General features: G+C 37.7%; 2 protein-coding genes across 4 annotated transcripts in view; both read left to right on the top strand.

Moving 5' to 3' along the window:
• pafah1b1a (platelet-activating factor acetylhydrolase 1b, regulatory subunit 1a) overlaps positions 1 to 20746 on the top strand; it is a 42578-nt gene extending 21832 nt beyond the window's left edge. For both annotated transcript variants that reach the window (XM_058799041.1, XM_058799040.1), the window contains 9 exons: positions 5877 to 5961; positions 8130 to 8204; positions 8420 to 8626; positions 11149 to 11317; positions 13969 to 14071; positions 14437 to 14665; positions 16280 to 16381; positions 16464 to 16620; positions 17954 to 20746. In XM_058799041.1, coding sequence (XP_058655024.1) covers positions 5877 to 5961; positions 8130 to 8204; positions 8420 to 8626; positions 11149 to 11317; positions 13969 to 14071; positions 14437 to 14665; positions 16280 to 16381; positions 16464 to 16620; positions 17954 to 18027 — 1201 coding nt within the window. In that variant the 3' untranslated portion in view covers positions 18028 to 20746. The remainder of the gene's footprint in view (positions 1 to 5876; positions 5962 to 8129; positions 8205 to 8419; positions 8627 to 11148; positions 11318 to 13968; positions 14072 to 14436; positions 14666 to 16279; positions 16382 to 16463; positions 16621 to 17953) is intronic.
• Positions 20747 to 21351: 605 nt separating this feature from the next.
• mettl16 (methyltransferase 16, N6-methyladenosine) overlaps positions 21352 to 22062 on the top strand; it is a 37605-nt gene continuing 36894 nt past the window's right edge. The window contains exon 1 of one of the 2 annotated variants that reach the window (XM_058799038.1): positions 21352 to 21499. The gene's annotated coding sequence lies outside the window, so the exon portion shown is untranslated. The remainder of the gene's footprint in view (positions 21500 to 22062) is intronic. The other variant, XM_058799039.1, reaches the window with a different exon arrangement.

Here is a 22062-nt window from a genome sequence, read left to right as displayed (position 1 = left end):
TGCAAAAAACCTGATGTATCATCCTAGGTGCTCACTGTGTTTGAAAATTTAGATGTTCCCATGTTGCCCAAAAATGCTGTCTAGGGATGCAGATCTGCTGGTTTTGAGATAGTTGTTCATTAGTTTGAGGAAGCCTTCTCTTACTGAAGAGTTTCTTTTGTTCCTTGTTTTCAGTATCTCTGCCCACTCAGGTCCATCGTCGCTTCTCTGCCTTCTCCTCGGTTTCCATGGAGACCAGCCCAAAGCTCGTTTGTTTGTTCACAATGTTTTCTTTTTCTTGCTGTCTTCAGTACTACATGTCTTTCCTTACAAGCCAGGTTTGGAGAGCTGGAAGGGTTTTCTATAGTTTGGAAAGTTTATTTCCATTTTTTATTTTAAATGGCTATTGTGGATGGCTGTAATCATGATCTGGGGTTTGGATGATGTATTCAGCAGTGGGTGGGCAGGTGTGTAAGGAGGACTAGCATGAGTGGGGGAAAGATGCATCTGAGGGTCAAATGTCATGGCACTTTACCTCATAATGGGAACTAATTGAAGGTAATTTGTTATTGTTAGGAGACAATGTGCTTGCTTGCTTGCTTTGTTTGTTTGCTTATGCCAACACTGAGCTTAGTTTTTGTGTCAACACATCATCCAAGGTGAATTGTTGGCACATCTTGTGGCCATCTTAATTATAATCTGAAGATAGATTCAAAACTCTGATTTCCACTCTGAGACTGAAATTACTGTGGTCACATACAGACTGCAGTTAAATGTAGTTGTCACTTGTCTTCCTAGTAGTTAATCGTGCTGTTTTATTCAAGAATTTTATTAAATGCTTCAAAGAAGCTCATAAGCACAGTTTAATGTGGGCAGCTTGTGTTTTTGACAGATTGCATTTGCTGTTTAATGATCTTCAGGATTGCTTTTCTACAGCACATAACTTGCATTTCATGGTTATATTCTTGTCTTTAAATTATGAGTTTCTGTTTTGCAAAAAGGCTTGTCCTAACAGCAAGTCGCTTTAAACTTTCAAAGACTTCACTGAATGAGCAAGCTTTCATACTTTTCAGCCAGACAGAGTGTGATAATTGTGACTAAAATATTCATTTAGATACAATATTTGTTGTTGGGCATTACATTTAAAAGGATAGTCAAACAAAAATTATTCTGTCTTCATTACTTGCCCTGATGTCATTCCAAACCTATATAGTTTCTTTTGTGAAACACAAAATAAGATATTTTGGAACATTGGACCCCATTGACGTGTAATTGTATGGACAAATACAAAAGGCAGTTTAAAAAAAAAAAAAAAAAAAACTCTTGTGTTCTGCAAAAGAAAGTTATAATTTTGAATATGAGGGTGAGAATTTTTATTTTTGGATGAATTAAAAATTGACGTTTATTTAATTGCAATCCAATATATAAAAGTAGTAATTGTTTTTATGAGCGCTACACACAGACTGGACAAATAATTAATTGTCTTTCTCATTAATTTCTCAGACGTTGTAATTTTTGGTTATTACCAGTGGTGTAGTCTAGTTTTTTGTAGTTGATATATGGTTTAATTTTTTATTTTTTATATATATATATATATTTTTTTTTTTTTTTCCTTCCCAGCCTCATACTCTCCCGTCCCAGAGCAGCCCCTCATAAGCACCACCACACTCACTAAACAGGATTCTATGCTTACTTTTATTTTTAGGACCACTTGTGCTGCTAATTTAAAAAAAAATTGGGAGCACAGTAAAAAAATTTAGGAGCACCTTCTGATCAATAACAAAAGTTAGCCTTCCCATTACGAAGTAATATTGGACTTTAAAGTGATTTAGAGGGGCTTTTTTTTCCTAACTTTATTCGAAGTGTTATCTTTGTCAAATTCAAAAGTGTATTTTTATAAGCTTTTTTCTAAATTTCTAATTAAAACAATGCAATAAGAATAAGTTACCGATCAAATAAAATCAGTATTAAATTAATTTGCACTACAGAGGTGGCACAGAAGAACACAAAAGTGGCTTGTAGGTGTTTACAGACATTTAATGAAGCTCAGAGGTGGCATGAGTGCAATTAACTTCATAAATTCATGTTGAGATTAATTTTAAAATAGTTTTAAATATAACATTTTTAATATAGAAATATTCAATGATTTAAATAACTGAAATGACACTTTAAAAATGAAACTAAAACTGCCATTAGGTGGTGGCAAGTTACTGATTTTATCACTGAATCATTCATTCAATTGATTCATTCGAACAGCTGATTCATTCAGGAACAAAGCATCCCAATGTGCATACTATCCACCTTGTCTGCCCTAAATAGTATTGAAAATGACTAATATCACATAGAATTTAGGATGGATAGTATGCACATTTGGACTCGGGCACTAGTGACTGTCTTTTATGAATGAGTAATTGAATTGACTAATTAGATTCGTTTAAAACGCAGATTCATTCATAACGACACAATGCTGTGTCTGAATGGAGTTGTGCAGCGGCTCAGTTGTGAGTTTGTTTGAAACTATTTTAGTTGATGAAATCAGGCAATACTGTTATAGTCAGACTAGTGTTGGGCGATATGGTAATTTTTCATATCGTCATATCGCCAGCCTGTGAGATCGCCGATACACGATATTATTGTGCATGGGTGGGTGGGGGCCGAAATAATAGACTTTATAAAAATATTTAAAACAGCTAGTCATACATCGCTATTAGGACCGCGCATCCTACTGTGACAAGTTTGCCGCATCAGCGCGGACGTTATCAGTCTAAAAATCAGTCAAGGAGAAAATCAAAAGTAGATTTATTTTAAAGACCAACAGTTTAACACTAAATATTGGACATAAACGAACACGTTAAAGATAAGTATTTTCAGGTAAGTTCATATTTTTGGAGTAAAGTTAAATTAAACAGATACATCAGTCATACAGCTCTCCGGACCGCGCACCCCATGACGAGCCCTGTTTTAGACTGATAACTTATTAACTGCATATTTTTTATAATAACGATGATGAAGAATAAGCATCATTGTTTTTTGTTAATGTGCTCATAGCTGTTCAAGAAGATGTCTAAAAGATGTCTCTTTTTGCACTCTTGACACTCTAATTTGTAAATGAAGGTTTATCACCCTGCAGTTCAATTTTGATGTGGGCTTAGTTTTAGAGTCCATTTATAAAACATTTCCAATGAGGTGGAGAAGCCTAATCCTCATTTGCGCGTGTGTGAAGTGCGGCGCTGAGGTGAAGTAGTGGGGCAATTTGATAATAATAGCATAATAATAATAATAATAATAATAGTTTTATACAGTAATAGGAGAATGAGCCTAATATCGTCTTGACTATCCACAAAGACATCTGCTATCGTCGTTGTGCTATCGGCACAACCCTAAGTTAGACAATGTAAGTCGCTTAATATGAACTTTTTGTTAATTGAAATCACTTTGTTCTTATATGCCAACAATCCCTGCTGTTACAGTTACGTTAATGATAACGTATACGCTGCTACCGGGTAACATTACGATAGCATCGGCCTTGTTTTCTGTACCGCGTAGGATAGTATCAACCTTATCTGGCTCATTTTCTGTAGTTTCTGTAATGTTAACGTTCCTGTCATCTGTTTGCAGTGTCACCCAAAGCAGCAGCAGCTTCAGGGGCAGGCTTACGAAAACACTGAAAGGGTGTAGTTCGTTTTATATCTCCTTTAGTGATTCACATTAGTTAATTTCAAGTTTGTGCACTCAGTGCTGCGCCAGAGTTGCACAATAGCAATAGTCGTCAACAGAAACACGGCGTGATTATCAAAAAGACGGTGCTTCGCATCACAGTCTGGGTGAATTTATGAATGAACATGTGAAAGGTCTGTCACAAAACGATGTTATGTATCCGCGTGCTTTTTTTAAGTGGGTATACGCATATCCTTGACCTTTCCTAGTGGGTATACGGCGTATACCTGTGTATCACGTAGACTACACCACTGGTTATTACTGAATGTTTTGACCTGTTGTCTTCCACGGTTTTTGTTAACAACAGTGCAATAGCAAAATGTTGCTTTGCTTGTCATTGTCAAACAAATGCGACTGAGTCCTGTATAACAATATACACACGGAACGCTAATTCAGGGTATTCACTCCTGCATTCAACTGCAGTTGTCACTCCTAAAATGTTTTCCAGAATGTACTTTTCCATAATCATCAGAGTTTTGTTTTGCTGAACGGCTCTGTTTGACTCACAAAGAAGCATTGTTGTTCGGCTGTGTCTTTAGGAGGTATATGTCGTGCATGTCCCACTCAAAGCAGAGTAGAATCTCACACACACACATTCCCTCCAGTATGAAGCAATGTCTAGCTCATTCCTGCCGCCTGTCACATGAGAGATACCCTCGTGCTGACCTTGACTTTAATCAGAGCACCCTCACTGTCACAGGCTGCAGTAGATATGGTGTTCGAGCTTGGTCACTTCATTGTCTGCTCCTTAGTGAACTGGCCCATCCACCAAACACACACTGTATATATAGTCATATAATTTATCTCTAACCGTGCCACACCCCGAGTTTTCCCTCTGCCTGTGTGTGCTGTTAGACTCTTTGTTGTCTGGTCTATAGATATTTTAATTCCTTTTATCCATCTTGATTTTGATCTTGATTTAAGAGTATATGTGAACAATGTGGCTGTCTCGCTGAAACAGCATTTCCATATTGGGCTCCTTGTTTCCTCACGGCTGTGGATCCTTCTGCCATCACAATGCCAGGAAGAGTTTGGACAGCAGAGTGGCATCTCTGACAGCCTTCTTTGTCTTCACTATCACCACTATCAATGAATATCTTCCGCTCACCACAGTCTTGCTGACTCCTCAGCAGCTCAAAACGTGTTGAAAACAGAGGTGGAGGCTTCCTTCAAACTGACACGTTCCTTCCCTATTTAAGCAGAAAGCATTTATAAAATTATTCTTTGTGAATGTGTGCACATTGTATTTGATCTGTAAATGTATTTTGTTTTTGTTTTTCCCTGGCATGTTTTATTGAAATTCAGAAATTCAGTCATTGCCGTGGAGTAATATTATTATTCCTAATTTTAATTATACACTTCTTCCTAGATATTTATTTAATATGTTTAAATGTATTAGCATAACTATCAATAATGATGATGATATATAATAATGTCTTGCATAATAATATTTAATATTATTAATATTTTATCTAGAGATGCACCGATTGACTGGCCAGTGATCGGAATCGGACGATTGAGTGAGAGTGTGTGTGTGTGTGTGTGAGAGCAAGAGCGAGACGGCTCACACAAAGTAACTCACAGAAATTTATAGATGCATACTGCGGTACAAAAAAAAAAAAGATATTTACAAAATATGAAAAGACAAGAAAATTGCAAACGGTGCATCTCTAATTTTATTGTCTGTCTTTAAAAAGTATACATACTTTTCTAATAATATAATTAGTAGTACATAATTCATTATAAAATCTCATCCTTTACAAGTAGACATATCTAAATATTTTAACACTAAAGCTTTCTTTCAGGTTTCATGTTTTCTGTTTTGGTTGATTGATCCAGTCATGCTAATCTAACAAACCACCTTCATAAATGTCTTTTTAAGGACACATCTTTGGGCCAGTACTGAAATTTATTAAGCAATTTGCATATCAGTCTTTTTTTTTTTTTTTTTTCACACCTTCTTTATCAAGCCTGATTCTCTGTGTATGCTTAAGCAGTTTTCCATGAGTAGCTGTTTTGTCTACTATAATGAAATTCCCGTGTACCGGTGTCTGAATATGTGCTCAGACACGCATGTTCTTTTAGTTGTGTCAAAAGCACTTACCACAGCTCTTTTCTTAATCCACAATCATAAAGCCTGGTTATCAAGAGAACTAATTAGGCTTTTCTTTGTTTTTCAGAAACCGAGCGATAGCTGATTACCTTCGTTCCAACGGATATGAAGAGGCATATTCAGTTTTCAAAAAGGAGGCGGAATTAGACATGGTGAGTGTGGGAACCCCCCTCCATTTAGTCAAACCAATATTTCTTCATTTGAAGTATTCCCCGTTTAATTGGCGCCTCTGTGTGAGGTTGTGACTGACGGCACACGTGCTGAATTAAGGCAGTGCAGAGATAATTATGATGTGTGGCAGATGTAAAACCCGATGCTCCCTGTTGTCTCAGCGATGGTTCACACTGATGAAGGGACATCTTAAATAGTGTCTCTCCATTATCACAGGGTAGACCAGGAGAATTACTCAAAATCAGCAGAAAATACCTCGCTGTAATATGCCGTTTGGAAATACAAGAGCTCTTGGCACACGCAGAAGCTCTTGTTTGAAAACACTCCTGCTTGGACAGAAGATAAACTGTTTATTTCCTTTGTACAGGGAAGAAAGACCATACATTATTGATCAGATTTGTGGACAGAGAGGTGGTCTATGGTGCTAAAAGCTCTCTTTAATTAACCAGAATGCTATTAACATGGCCTCATTTAGCTGAAGAGATTTCATCATCGATTCTTCCAGCTGTTAAGATGTTCTGGGTGGTGGCAGGGGTTTGTGACTTTAGGCATAACTGTAGATGAAAAGTGGCTCTCTGAGGGCTGGAGGGAGCTGATGGACTGTTAGACGGCAGTGATTAGAGCCTGGCACGGCTGATGGGACTGGTATTTAGCCATTGGCCAACACGCATAGCAGAGGGTCCAGGCAGATGGTGGATCAGTCCTCTGCAGAGGCTTTAAATGCCCTTCTCCCTCAGAGATGCATGACATGACCCCTCTCACTCCACTTCTCATCACACAGACAGCACCTGTTCTGCTGGACACCTCTGATATTACTCCAGAAGAGCCTCTCTCCTCCTATTCTCTTTGTCTGCGGCAGCCTTTTTTCATTACCCATAGATCTGGGAGCTGCGTTATGCTTTTGCATTTTTGATGGTTAGAGAACAGTCTAGTGAAAACCATGTGTACACTTCATATTGCTTCATATTCATATGCTAAAAACACAAAGAGTAAGCAACAGCACGCACATCGATCTCAAATGGGTGCTTGACTAAAAAAACAAGTAGAAGCATATTAGAAATGCAAAGTCGGCAACACCAAAGCTCCAAAAGTATCAAAGAAATTTATTTTAAAAAATTCGCATAGTGTTACGTTTCGAGTACACAGGCTCTTCATCAGACTGAAGTCTGTAGTCTGATGAAGAGCCTGCGTGCTCGAAACTTAACACACTATGTAAATTTTTTTTAAAACAAATTTCTTTGATACTTTTGGAGCTTTGGTGTTGCCGACTTTGCATATTTAAAAACACACAAATGTCTTCTGTCAGGGATTGGAAATGCAAGGTTTTAGTCTTGTTGGATTTTCATAACTCAGAATTAGACAGTCTTCAATGAAGTGGAATTGTGAATGTATGTTTTGTGTGTGTATATAAAAATGTGACCCTGGACCACAAAACCAGTCATAAGGGTTCATTTTTCAGTCAATTTTTCTGAATAAATAAGCTTTCCATTGATTTATGGTTTGTTAGGATAGAACAATATTTGAAAATCTGGAATCTGAGGGTGCAAAAAAATCTCAAAATACTGAGAAAATCGCCTTAAAATTTTCCAAATGAAGTTCTTAGCAAGGCATATTACTAATAAAAAATTAAGTTTTGAGATATTTACAGTAGGAAATTTACAAAATATCTTCCTGGAACATGATCTTTACTTTACACGCATAGAATAACACAAGCATTGAATAATTAAAAAAGTGAACAAATCAATTTATTATATAACTAAAGCGTCTTATTTACTATTATTTATTCATATAAAACATATTGGATGCCCCATTGGTAGTACTATAGTTATCTTTTGCCACCTAATGTTTTTGATTAGAGGATGCCAATGGGAATCATTTATCTCTCATTTTGGGAAATAAATGTGACTTTCAGAAAGGTCTAGTTAGTGCCAGGCACCCTAAAGTTAATTTTTCACAGTGTGGTGTTTGTGTAATTGTAATCTTGGTAAGCTCTCTTTGTCTGCCAGAGATTAAACCATGTGAAGGGATTTAGAGGGAATTTACAGTTGCCACTGGGGTGATAGGTGTATGCCTTCTTTTTTTGCTTAAGGCTTTATGTAATTCTTGTAATTTTATTTTATTTTTTTGGTGTTTTGTGTTTTGTCACCAGAATGAGGAATTGGATAAGAAGTATGCAGGTCTATTGGAAAAGAAATGGACTTCAGTCATCAGATTACAGAAAAAGGTTTGTGCATCTCATATTTCATGCAAATCCTATTAAGAACCATGGAGGCAGACTTGACTCATTGACTATTCATGCTCTGAAATGCCAAATCTTAGGGTTAAGAAATGCTGCATTTCAACTACTGCAGCTGTAAATCCAAAATCCAAAAATGTCATTTTCATTCATGTGATTTGATGTGTGTAATGATGAGTCTTACCTATTATGCCTTCTGCTAGGTGATGGAATTGGAATCAAAACTTAATGAGGCAAAAGAAGAGATTACTTTAGGTGGGCCAGTTGGACAGAAGCGAGACCCCAAAGAATGGATTCCCCGTCCTCCTGAGAGATATGCCCTGAGCGGTCACAGGAGTCCTGTCACCAGAGTCATTTTCCATCCTGTTTTCAGCGTCATAGTCTCTGCCTCAGAGGACGCAACAATAAAGGTGAGGTCTTCTTCTGTATGTATTTGTGGGTTATCAAGCACTCTCATACCCTCCAAAACTGATCTTGCGTTTCAGATAAATTGGTGTGATCAAATCATGATTTTCAGTATGAAAATGGCTCATCAAATTTTGGCTGATCTGCCTTTGCTGCCTGACATAATTATAGTGTATTGTCTTGAATGAACAGTAATTTTGACTGCAGGCAGCCACTGTTCTCTCTTTCTGCTGTTTTGGTCATACAAAAAACACAAGTCTGCACAAGCAGTGTGACATTCCCATGGTAATAAGCCCTGTTTCTGGTTGCCTGCTATTCATAACCGAGCCCAGCAATCGTACACACAACCTCAGTGATGCTTCCAAAAGGACAGGCGCAAATTGAGTCTAAACCTATTTATAGCCACTTATTAAGGTTTGTTTTGGTGTTTTTACAGTCAAGAAGAAATGTTTTTATTCTTTAGATCAGCCAAACAATTCAGAGGTATAGTATATGCAAGGTATCCCCTTCTTTGTTCTGTTTTATTTGGAATCAGTCATACAAAGGGTTCCTCTATTTTTCTGAACGCTTGCTTTTGGAGTGATTCATCTACTGCCTCAGTGCCGGAAGCTATGGCCACCAACCTGTCTGTGCCCCCTCCTCCTGTGCCCTAGTTTTGTACTCTGTGCTATTAAACCCTTCCCTAAAATCCCCAGCCCTCGCCATCTTAACATGGGCAGCCCTCAACCAGACAGCTAGAGCTGGTCCAGATATGTTCTGCACCATTCTCTCCATCCACATATTCAGAGCTAATTGTCAGGAAGCCTGAAGCTGTGCAGCCAGATGCTTTTTTCTCACCTCTGCTCAGTGTAATGTAGATGTGGCAAGACCTTTTTTTTTTTTTCCTTTTTAACTTGAGTGTTTTCTTCTTTTTATGTTAATCAGCAGTTTGACAGCCACTTGACAAGACAGTTCTGCTTCTGTTTAGCCTGGTTATTGAATCAGCCAAATGGTTTGCAGTTCAGTTTCATGCACAAGTATATTTTTTCAAACTATGATATTTTATGCATGCGCATGAACATATGACATGCACTCAAACATGCAGTTATATTTCATCGCCACAGTTTGTCTGAAATGTCAGCACTCTAGTCTAAAATAAGCCCTCTTGGTTCATGCAGCACGGAGTAGTTGATTTTCAGCATGCTCTTGTATTTTTACTTTCCCATGCATTTGAAGCCTGGTTATGTACAGTCTTGGTTCAGGCTCTGTTTTTCAGATAAAAATGAACTGAGTTTTAAGGAGTCACGATGTACCGGATTGTGTTGGTTATCAGCAAATTGTATTTTTGTTTGTTTATCTATTCATTCATTTATCTAAAATAAACCGAAAAATAAATAATAAATTCTGTAACTGAGGTAACCTTCTAACTTGATGGCAAAAGTTAAATCTTTAGTTAATCTTTAATAATACTAATAATTTAATGTAATTTTTAGTAAATGCCATACATTATAATGTTGTGAGGCCTAAATTCACTTGGAGAGTTTAAAATGAAATATTTAATATTAAAATAGAAATTGTTCATCATTAATTTATTTAGGCAAAATAGCATTTAATTCCAGTATTGGCCTTTTATTGTTATCTGCCATAGTATGAATGAAAATAATTATTGCCTCATTAGTATCAGCCACAATTTTGACTTGGGCTTGCTGTGGTCCTACAATTTTCCTTTTTTTAAAAATTGTTTTTGATTTTTGTTGTTAAGGTGAGCAAGTTGATGATCAGGCACATGCAGACAGATCAATGAGGGCAGATATAAGTAGTATACACTCTATATAATAGTATTGCAGTCTCAGCAACATGGGTAAAGCTTATGTGCTTGACTAACCCAGGTGTGTCACATCGGGCTTTTCGTGTGCATGTTTTCTGTCAGAACTCGGCAGGTTGGGTTCAGTCTCCCTCTTTGGAAGCGGGAGACAGATAAGCAGGTGGAAGGGCTTCTGTCACCGGCCCCCTGTGCAGCAGACAGAGCTTATCCCTGTGTGTCTGCCGCCTAGAAACTGCTGAAACCTGATCTTCACATTAAGCCCTGAGGCTGTTTATCATACTGCTGCATCCAGGCGAACAAGCAGATAACATTCGCCTCACTTCACAAAAATGCTTTAATGATAAAGAAAATGATGTAAACTGAATTTCAGGGAAAACATGGTCAAAATATTCAGCCACAGTTTTTGCTTGGAGTGCTTTAGATATTGTAAGGTTAATATGGGAAGAAATTCTGACAATTCTTTCTTGAGGCAGATAAAGTCTGAATGAAATGTTCAGATTATATCCAGAGGGCAATCTGGCATGTTTGATGGTGTTTAAAAGCCGGCTGCATGACAAATGTTTCGCTTAATATATAAAATAGCAGCTACAAGCCCAGACCTGTCTTTTATGCTTTACCTTATCATAACAAGCTGCCAAACAAGGTAATGGATTTTTTTTAATTTTTTTTTTATTGAAGATATGTTCATCTTGGGCTAAAGCATGTGTTTTGTGTCTGAACCAGGTATGGGACTATGAAACGGGTGACTTTGAACGGACCCTCAAGGGCCACACAGACTCGGTGCAGGACATTTCCTTTGACCATACTGGAAAGCTGCTAGCCTCCTGTTCAGCGGACATGACCATTAAGCTCTGGGACTTCCAGGGCTTCGAGTGTATCAGGACCATGCACGGTGAGCATGGTGTCGTATGTTGTCATTGGTTCTGGGAAATGTTAGGAGCGGAGGGGTGTCTCAGGGGGGAATAGAGTGTCAGGAGGCAGGTGTTGAATGCAGCTCATTAATGTGCCAGCTTGCCGACAAATCCATTCTTCCTGTATTAGAAGCCAACCTTTAACACATTTTCTCAAATATTACTGTGATGTTTATGAAAGTTTTTTTTTTTTATAATCATTATAATATTTAATAACTATAGATGCATTATAATTCATGGTCCTTATCCACAGACTGTGATGCATTTCAACAGTCATCAGGCATTGTAAATCCTGGAGTGTTTTTTTAATTTTTTTTTATTTAAAACATGTATTGTACATTTATAAAACTGTACTTTGTATTACATTTGCATTTATTAATATTAAATGTAATATTACATTTGTATATTCCATTTGCATCAGATTACAAAAATTTGAGGTTTTATCTAATACAGCAGCTATGGAAGTGGCAGTAAATTTGACATGTTTGAGCATTACAGTCAAACTAATTTCCCTATCATAAAGAAAAAGCCTTTCAAGGTAACAAAATATAAAAAAGAATGGTGGATATTTAGGCCAAAGTGGGCGAAGATAAAATATTTTATCTTTTATTAAAAATAAGAAAGATACACATAATATACAAATAAAACAAACCGTTTTATTTTCAGGTACAGCATTTCGCAGGAGCATTTAAGAAATTGAATGAACAAATATAAAAATAAAACACTATTGATTCCTATTAAAGCAACTGTATTAATTTTTTTTCTTTTCAGTCAAGGGTAGTGAGTGATTTTTCTTTTTGTATTTTGGTGTTTTATTAACATTTAAAGGAATAATTCACCCAAAAATAAGAAGTGTTTTATTTTTATATCATTTACTCACTCAAAAGTTGTTTTAAACCTGAATGAGTTTCTTTCTTCTGCTGAAAATAAATGCTATTTTGAAGAATGCGGAAAACCAAACAGTTGTTGGTCCACAGCGACTTCCATAGTATTTTTTTTTTTTTTTTTTTCTACTATCAAATTCAATGCGGACCAGCAACTGTTTGGTTACCCACATTCTTCAAAATATCTTCTTTTGTGTTCAGCACAAGAAAGAAATTAATACAGATTTGGGACAACATAAACATGTGAGTGAGTCAATTTAATTTTAGGGTGAACTATCCCTTTAATGACAGTCGGCAGGATGTTTAGTACTGTCCCTTCTTTTTTTTTTTTTTTTTTTTTTTTTCTCCCTCACTCTACAGAAGTGAGATTCTGTCCTTGCTCTCAGAATGTGTTCCCTAGGATGTGCCCATGTGTAAAATCCTAATTGCTTGGTACATTTTAATCTGAAATGTGAGCCTTCAGGCTTTTCTAATGGGAGATCACACCACAAGTGAATTTGCATTTTGTCTTACGGGTTCTGTATTGTGTCAACATGTCGTCCCCTGTGTTAGATGGATAGTTAACACTTTAAGTGTCACGAAACCCCCCATTTCAGCTCGGGTCAGATCTCACCACAGGTTTTGAAAAGCACAAAAACAGTCGGTGTGAAAAGCTGTGAATAGAAGGGCGATGGGGGCATAACTCTTTGCCATCCATCCTCTTACATTCCACTAATTATGAAGTTCAAACCGTATTAAAACCTCACAAATGCACATGGCAATTCACAGTTTCATGCAAAAAAATGTACAAATATTTTATCAGTCCTGCCTGCGTTTGCACCGTGCATCAAAATACACATGCTTTTGCAGTGATTCAAGACAGTAATGATGGATAGTGTCCCCTCAGTGTTGATTTTGAACTTGAAAAATCTAGATCATTTGTCATACACAATTTATAAATGTTTGTTAAATTCATAAAAATATCTTTTCATGTTTCATGACAAAAATGAATCAAGTGTTTTCAGAGTTTTCCTCAAGTCATTTGTAATCCATATCAAAAATGTGTAAATCCTGAGTGGTGATAATCCAAATAACGCGTGCGCCAGCTTGTAATATCCATAAATCCAAAGGCTCGTAATTTACACCCATCACTAAAGCTGGCATGTTGCCCTGAGACTAGGGTAGACTGTTCTAGCACAGATTTGAAGAGGTGGCAAAGGAACCCCCCTTCCTTCTGTTTGCAATTCCCCTTCTGCTCACGCGCTCTCTCTCTCTCTCTCTCTCTCTCTCGCTCTCTCGCTCTCGTCTCGCTTCGTGGGTCGGCTGCTTTAGTGGAAGATTAGGAGATTTGGACAGCAGTTTAATTATCCTCTTCGAGACGAGATAACATTTTATGGTTCTCCCCCCATATTTAAGACTGCTTTTTCTAGGCTACTTAGTTTCATCTATTCAGGAGCTTAAAAATGGCGTCCTGTGTAATTAGCTCATCTCTTTTCCTGCACACTGTGAGAACAAAGCAGCCCAAGGCAAATTAGCAGCATCTTATTCTCCATTAAATTGTTAAATATGTTTTAAAGCTTAACCACTCATTGTAAAATGCTAATGTGCGTGACTGTTTGATTTGTATGGTAGAAATGTGTAAATTATGTGCCGAATCGAAAAATGAATTCAGTGTATCCATCTCAGACATTGTTGGTGGTTCTTTGGATGACAATTTCAGGGCAGTCTGGAATATTTTATACTTAATTCTTTACTTTATTTTTTTTCAGGGCATGACCATAATGTTTCATCTGTAGCTATTATGCCCAATGGAGATCACATAGTTTCTGCCTCAAGGGATAAAACCATTAAAATGTGGGAGGTGGCCACTGGGTAAGTCATTGAGCAAGGTTTCTTAAAATGTGCATATTGGTTAAAAGGTCTTGGCTGCCAAAACAAAGGTTGTTGATCTTAGATTAATGTATCTAACCATAGGCTGCTCCAACAAAGCAGTCCTTTTAGTTACTGTATTGTTGAGTTTCTTCAGCTGAAAAAGCACCTGTGTAAATGTTGAACAAGTAACAAAGTGAAATTCTGCTCTCAAAGCATTTTTTCATGTTGTAATCAAATAGGGCAAACCTCTGATGTGACTTGCAAACACATTTGAGATGTGAACTTGCAAATGTTATTTCATACTAGAAATGTTCTTGACAATGCTAAATGTGGATAAATCTGTGTTTGTTGGCAATGCAATACAGGTACTGTGTCAAGACATTCACCGGTCACAGAGAGTGGGTTCGCATGGTGCGGCCCAACCAAGACGGGACCCTGATCGCTAGTAGTTCTAATGACCAGACGGTGCGCGTTTGGGTGGTGGCCACAAAAGAATGCAAGGCGGAGCTGCGTGAGCATGAGCATGTTGTGGAGTGCATTTCTTGGGCCCCTGAAAGTGCCCATCCCACCATCCTAGAGGCGACTGGCTCAGAGGTGAGGGCACAAAGTGAAAATAGCATTTGTAATGGCAAATATGCAACTTTTTTTTTTTTTCTTAGTAATTGTTGATGCTTTCTGAAACTGCTTACATTAACAGTTCTTTTCAATGAACCCACTACACTATTGCCAATAGACAATGGACCTTTATTTGCCCACAAACGTACTTTAATGCTGATTTTGGTATTGATTATTGTAAATGAAAATCATACTTGGGTTTATACTCTTACTGTTGTACTTTTTTGTCCACCACTAGTAAATGGTAATGGTAACACGTAATATGCACAAAATGAATACAGTAAAATACCAGAAAGAGAATTTCTAAAAGCAAGAATTTCTAAAAGAAGTCTACACAGAGGTTGTAAGAAACCAGCTTTTAGATGCCATTACAGTTCAACCCGTTTTTCCCCCACTTCTTTTAACCTTGCTTTTAAAAAAAAAAAAAAAAAAAGAATCAATGGATCTTTGTTTGTGTAAATAATCAATGTCTTTTGTCCAGATATTTGGACATTTTTATTGGTCTCTTCTTTGCTATGCCCTTTAAACACATTTTGATGGGTCCTTTGATTTTTATCTAAATTTGTCATGTACAATGGTTTGAAATAGACTGTGAAATAACATAGGTGGTATTGGCTAATGGCCTAAGGTGAAGAAAGTACCATTTAGAATTCTTATGGTCTTATGATCAACCGTGTCCAATTTCATCTTTATCTGATGAAGCATTGGCCCTCACAGCATGTGGAATACAGCCTTTAACCCTCACAGTAATTACTATTGCTATGTAGAGGAAACTTTCTCCTCGAAGTTAAAAAATGAACACATTTAGTCAGTCATCTTTGATCTTGTCAAACCTGTTCAGGTAAAATTAAAACAATCTCTTGATGCCAGTAACACTGTCACAGATGTTAATTACAAAGCCCCCTATGTCATTACAGCAGCTCTGTTTAAAGGTACAAATGTGCCTGAACACTCTTGCCTGAGCATGCCAGCCTCTCAGCAAGAGCAATTTTGTTTTTAATGTGTCTGGTCTCACTCCCCCTCAAGCAGAGTTGGCCTTTTATGGAGGGGGAATAATAGATAAGGCCTTGAATGTAATGACTGTCCATTTTTCACAGAGCTATCTAAATGCATTATCACCCCAAACAGCTCTGCTCTTGTTATATCCCCCTTTTCATTGACTGCACGAGATGTGTAATGGCTCTCAGTACTCTATTTTGAGGTGTAATCGAAAGGACAGTAATTCATTAGAGTGCTGTTATGACTGGATGTCTGTGAGTCTCAGCCGCCTCTAATGATGCTGTTTGTAGTGCATCAGTCTTTTTAAAGCTGTTTCTGTAACCTTGTTGTGGGTTAAAGATTTGCCCATACACTACTGCATTCTCCTAGAAAGAACCATAAATATTTATCTATACACACGCTTGCAGTGTGAGAGATGTTATATGTCAGTGTTGGCGAAGCTGCTGTAATATTATCTTCTGACACAAAAACAATGTTTTTAGAGTGAATGTTTTCAATGAGATAACAGGATAAGACATAAACTGACACTAAATACAACTAGAATCTAGAAATGCTTAACATTTTTACTGTTTGTTTTTTTTTTTTTTCTGCCAGACCAAGAAGAGCGGGAAACCTGGTCCTTTCCTGTTGTCTGGTTCTAGAGACAAGACTATCAAGATGTGGGATGTGAGCACTGGCATGTGCCTTATGACATTGGTGAGTCGAGCTAGTAAAATTACTTTGAGAAGCTTTATGCTTTAGTCCGAATCTGAAACATTTTGATTGGTGTCGTCTTCAGGTTGGCCATGATAACTGGGTGCGTGGGGTTCTTGTGCACCCTGGAGGAAAGTTCATTGTGAGCTGTGCTGATGACAAGACTTTGAGGATCTGGGACTACAAAAACAAGCGCTGCATGAAGACCTTGAGTGCCCATGAACATTTTGTTACCTCTCTGGGTAAGCAGTCGTATAAACACTCACTGGTGTCTGAAATGCATATCAGATGTTTTGATGACCAAGTAAGGGTAAAGATGCCTTTTAGAAGTGTACAGAACATCCTCACTTCCCCAAAGAGGGATTTCTCAGGTTAAGATCACGTTAGTTACTCTACAAAAGGTAGTTCTGTCAGCTGTTGGCAGCATATTCAGAGAGGACGCTGAACCCTCCAGTCTTTTAACTGCCTAAGTCCAGATCTTTTCAGTGGATCAAGGCGCTGGAGCTCTCTAGAGATGCTTGATGTTATTCAGCCAGCTCCCCTGTAGGCTCCTGTGAAGCTTTAAACTTGCTTTTAAAAGCACTTCAGTACACAGCACTCGTCTTCCAGACTATTGATTTGAAATGATGGTTTTGGTGTGAATGGAGAGCTGAGTGTTTGTTTGAGGCTTCAGGTCTCTTGACAATGGTTGAGCTTGTGAATCCTGGTGAAGTGTTTTATGTACGTTTTGAAAGTTGAAATGGTACAATTTGGATTTTCAAACAAGATTTTTCCCTCTTCTTCCATTGGTCAAATGATCAGGTAGCCCCACCTAAGCTAATGCTGCCATGTTGGACTGATCACAGTTTGAGGAAAAAATTTTACATTTACACAGTAGTTTCATTATATCAACCAATATTTGGCTTTTTTTTATCATTATCAGTTAAAGGTGGGGTAAGTGATTTCTGGTAGCCAATGTTGATATTTGAAATCACCAAAACAAACACGCCCCTACCCCAAAAGGGGTCTCACCCCTATTTTGATAGCAATGCCCTGCATATACGCAACCCAGACAATGATCTGTTTCTGTGAAACAAAGCAAAACCTGTTACTCGCCTATCGAGAAGAAACAAAGCAACCTCGGCATCCGATCGCAGGCCTTCCCGCTCCTTGAGTTCTCTCCAGCGCTGGAAAGCTGATCCGATATTTACACGGGTCCTACTTCGTCTGCTCAGCGTGACAAAATACTATAGAACTCATTATAATCAGTGATGCTGTCTACACTGGATGCCGCGACATGACAAATCCCCTATTTATGACATATTGACACAAATTTCAAATGATTTTCAGTGGTCGCTTTATGAGTAGACACGCCCCTTACTGCTGATTGGCTACAAGTTTGTTTTGGTACTGGGCCCGACTCAGTTTTCTAAAGCGTTTTTGAAAAAAATGCGTACCCCACCTTTAAGTGATAAATTGCCAGAATTGCGCAGCACTAAGAATGACAGGGCCAATTCATATTGGTTGATCGCTAGTCTTCATATAATTTGAGTTCAAGTTTGTGTGCCTAAATGACTCTCTCTCATATCTCCACAGATTTCCACAAATCTGCTCCGTACGTCGTCACCGGGAGCGTAGATCAAACAGTAAAAGTGTGGGAGTGTCGCTGATCGTAGGACCCTTCACAACACCTCCATGCTCCCCTCCACTCCCCGGACCCATTCCACTTCCCCTTCAGCTTCCTCCTGCTCTTCTGGATGCACTCGAACACCACGGTTATCACCCACCAAGCTCCGGTTCAATAACGTGTCCTTTTATGTAAATTATTCTGGATGTAGATCGAGCTATTAAATGAAAAAAAAAAAAAAAGTATTCTTGCATGGTGAATCCAAAACTGTATACTGTAAATTTACATAATGTTGTCTAGAAGTACCATAGGTTTAACACAGGCTGATCTTTCACTCAGCCTGACCTACCGAAGGCAGAAGCTGACTGGGTTAAATGTAGGGCACTAAACTGATAATTTAATGACAGTGTCTGATTTATTTTGTCTAATTTTTTATTTTATTTAGTTTAGTTTTTTCCACTGTCTTAGTCTGTTTGTGCCTAGCTTGGAGACCTTTCAAGGGGCAAAGGCTACAGAACGAACCTATAATGCTGAGGTGGAGAGTTGATCTGCTCGTCTATGGGGCTTGTTATCGAAGTTATTCTGTAGCTTTGTTACATCACTTCTGGAGTGTACTTAACCATCTTTCTCTTCTTGTGGATTTAGATAACATTTAATGGTTGCATCTAAGAACGTTTCATGTGTTTTGTCTGGAAACCTTTGGGAATAAATCTTTGTACGCTTGTCATGACACGTCCTACTGAGAAGTACAATCCCAGAGACATGACTTTACACTGTAAGAAAGAATTGTGCTTAATTATAGGAGTGAATTTGTGCGAAACTCCTGCATCCAAAAAGCCATGCTGCATAGTGGGCGGCAAGAGTGTTTTTTTTTTGTTGTTGTTTTTTTGTTTTTTGTTTTTTTTCTTGCCCTGAAACAAAGATAGCTTTAGTGAAGATTTTGATTTTGACCTCAGCGGTCAGTTGAGTCCGTCTACTCAGGAGCACTTCAAACTTACAAGCACCGTAACGTTGCCTCTACGAAGCACTTGATTTGGCCCTCGACGTTTGTTGTTTGCATTCAGATGAAGGCATCCTGATTCTTCCTTTGTTGTTTAATGATCCCGTTGCCCCTATGGCAGTTACGCTGAGATTTGAATTCACAAAAGACATTTGACGCAGAAATCGCAACCCTCAGTTTGGACCTAAGGTGCAAAGCATGACAAGGGCTCAAAGTTTCCTCTCATCAGGGGGATGTGCAAAAATCTGTCCTAAAAGAATGGGTGCAAAGATTTCCATGGTGAAAAAATGGAATGATGGGCTACACTCGATACTGTGGGAAGCTCAATCTTATAATATACCTATGAGTTGTGGAGCTACAATCTAATGATCTGCCTGTTCTCTCTGATGGTGACTCTTATTGTAAAGGGATCTTCATACTGTGGACCATAACTGAATATCCCTAAAATAACCACAGGTGCTCAAGCCATTACTTTAGTGTGACGAGTGGCACATTCTCTGCTATATCTCTTAATAAATGTACAAATAAATACACAATGGGAAATGATTTGATAAAATCCTACACATGGAGATAAACCATTCCATATCTTTTAAGGAGGAAATATGCCTTTTGACTTTGTGCGAAGACAAAAGAAATTGAATTCAATTGCACATCCCTGCTATTGTTAGATCTTCGGTCACATCGGACTGAAGGTTTTAAGTGATGTAAGGCTTCAAAATGCATAAACGGATATCATTTTAATTAGCCTTCTCATTCCAATGCAATTATATAATAAAGAATTCACTGCTTAACCATGCTATTATCAAGCAATTTCCTGTTGTGTGTGTACTGGATGTACCTACTGCTGCTGAAAATCTGATAGTGACTAGTCTGAGATCTGTACCTGTCCACATAGCACTGCTGCATGTAACCGTACTGAAGATTGAGCTGTCTGGTGGGGAACAATTGGCCGTGTTTGATGTCTGACCATCCTGGTCAAAGTGACATCCTTTAGAAAATATATGCACCAGTATGTTGCACCATGATTGGTTTAAGAAGCTATACGCCCAACCAGAGAGGTCAGCTGGCATGCTTACTGTGGACCGCTCAGTACGTGGTTGTAGAGGCCGATCTGTGTGTGCTTGTATAAAGGAAGGTGATGACTTTATTTCGCTATGGGATTGTGGCAGACTGAGCAACCCAAGGGAGAAGTGCCCATCACAAGAAAAGCACCAATGATGCCTCCTTTAGTTTCTTGATTTAGATGCTCTTGTAACTGTGCAACACAGCACAGAAATAGATTCAGATGTACTGGAGCTGTAAATCTAAACCAAAAAAAGTGGGTAATTTTGGACAAAAATATTGCTCAATCTCATCATTTGTAATTTAAACATGTATTTACATTGTCCAGAGTTTATTACTCCCTTACGATTGGCTTTCCTCAAGACCTTAAAAAAAGGTCTTTCTTGGTTTGACAATGATGGTGTCCTGTTTTTATGTGTCCAGAGGAGAAAGTTTGCCGTTCGCAGGTCCCAAGCAATCCCACTGCTGCACACGCTGGATGGGTTCATGTACAGACAGACTCGTGAAGGTCATGTCTGTAGGTCCATCCTCCAGCCACAGGTCTATCATCAGCTGTTACTTTGTGAATAGATTGGAGGCTTCAGACTTCACAGCTTGAATGGGACTCTTTGCTTTTTATGGTATCACTGTTCACACAGCCAATTGTTAACGATATATCTGGATGTTATTGTTTGCAACATAATTAAAGAAAAAATATGAATGTTTTGTCTGTTGGTTGTGGTGCTGTATGAATGGAGTCAAACAAGTTAGTGACACTGGTTTCCAGTGGTTCCAGTTCATTGCACTTCTTTTTAAATGTGGCTAGAAAAAATCATGCAAATTTGGATAATTATACAATCTGAAAATTGATTGGCCATTAAACAAATAAGCAATTAACATATAAAGAAAACAAGAAATGGAAAAAATGTGAAAATATAATGAAGTTAAGTTCTAAGTAGTTTTAAATTAATTGCAAGGAGTGAATTTTACAAGCAATTTTGTGGATATAATAATTGCAAGTGGAATTTTTAATTGCCTTAAAAATAGTTTATCTATAATACATTGTATTAGTGATTAAAAAAAAAAAAATCATATATAAAATAAGCAAATATAAAAGAACTATAGTCAACCGTAGAAAAAAACAACAGCCAGGAGAAAAAAAAAAAGAATTAAAAAAACAACTATATAATAGTAAATGACATAAAATGAATTAAATAAAGATTAAACAGAAAAAATAAAATAAATAATAATATGCTAATGGAGAATCTCGAAATAAGCGCAAGATTTTGTTCTGTCTAATATTAAGTAAGTTATATAAATAAACCGATTCAATGACGCCATATGTGTGCGCCGGCGCAGAATTGTGATTAAAGCGGAACCCTGGAACCAACACTTGAACGTTGGGACAACGTGATTTGCCAATGACAGCCGAGAGTGCTGAACACTGAGAAACTACTGAAGTTTTCGTTCATCGGTATTTATCTGTTCTTCCGATCTATCGAAACGGTAGAGTGTCGCGTGTGCTGTTCGTTACAGATGCATGTTTGCAGTGTGTTGTCTGGTGAATCAGTTAGCTGTTTGGCTAACGTTACTATTAGCATATCTCAAGAGAATTAGTCCTGAACACTTTTTGTCATGATTTATTACATTACACACTGACAATATGTTGTCTGTAAATAGACACAGTCTGCAATAACAGCACATATGTATTGCACTTTAATTTATGCACATGGAAAACGAGACTTAAAGCAACAGTTCACAAAAATCAAACTTCTGTCGTCATTTACTCACCCTCTTGTTTTTCCAAACCTGTATGACTTTCTAATGTGTAACAAGATGTTTGGCACAATATTAGGGATTGACAGTCTCAGTCAAAATTGACTCTCATAGCACCCTTGTTCCACACAATGGAAGTGAATGGTGACTGCTAATATCAATTCTGTCTAATATCACTATTTGAATACGTTCATACATGTTTGGAACAATGCGTGTGAATAAATGATCACGGGATTTTAATTTGGGTGTTAACTAGCCCTT

This window comes from Onychostoma macrolepis, chromosome 15 (genome assembly GCF_012432095.1).
Source record: "Onychostoma macrolepis isolate SWU-2019 chromosome 15, ASM1243209v1, whole genome shotgun sequence".
NCBI lineage: Eukaryota > Metazoa > Chordata > Actinopteri > Cypriniformes > Cyprinidae > Onychostoma > Onychostoma macrolepis.
This window is presented reverse-complemented; position numbering and strand designations above follow the sequence as displayed.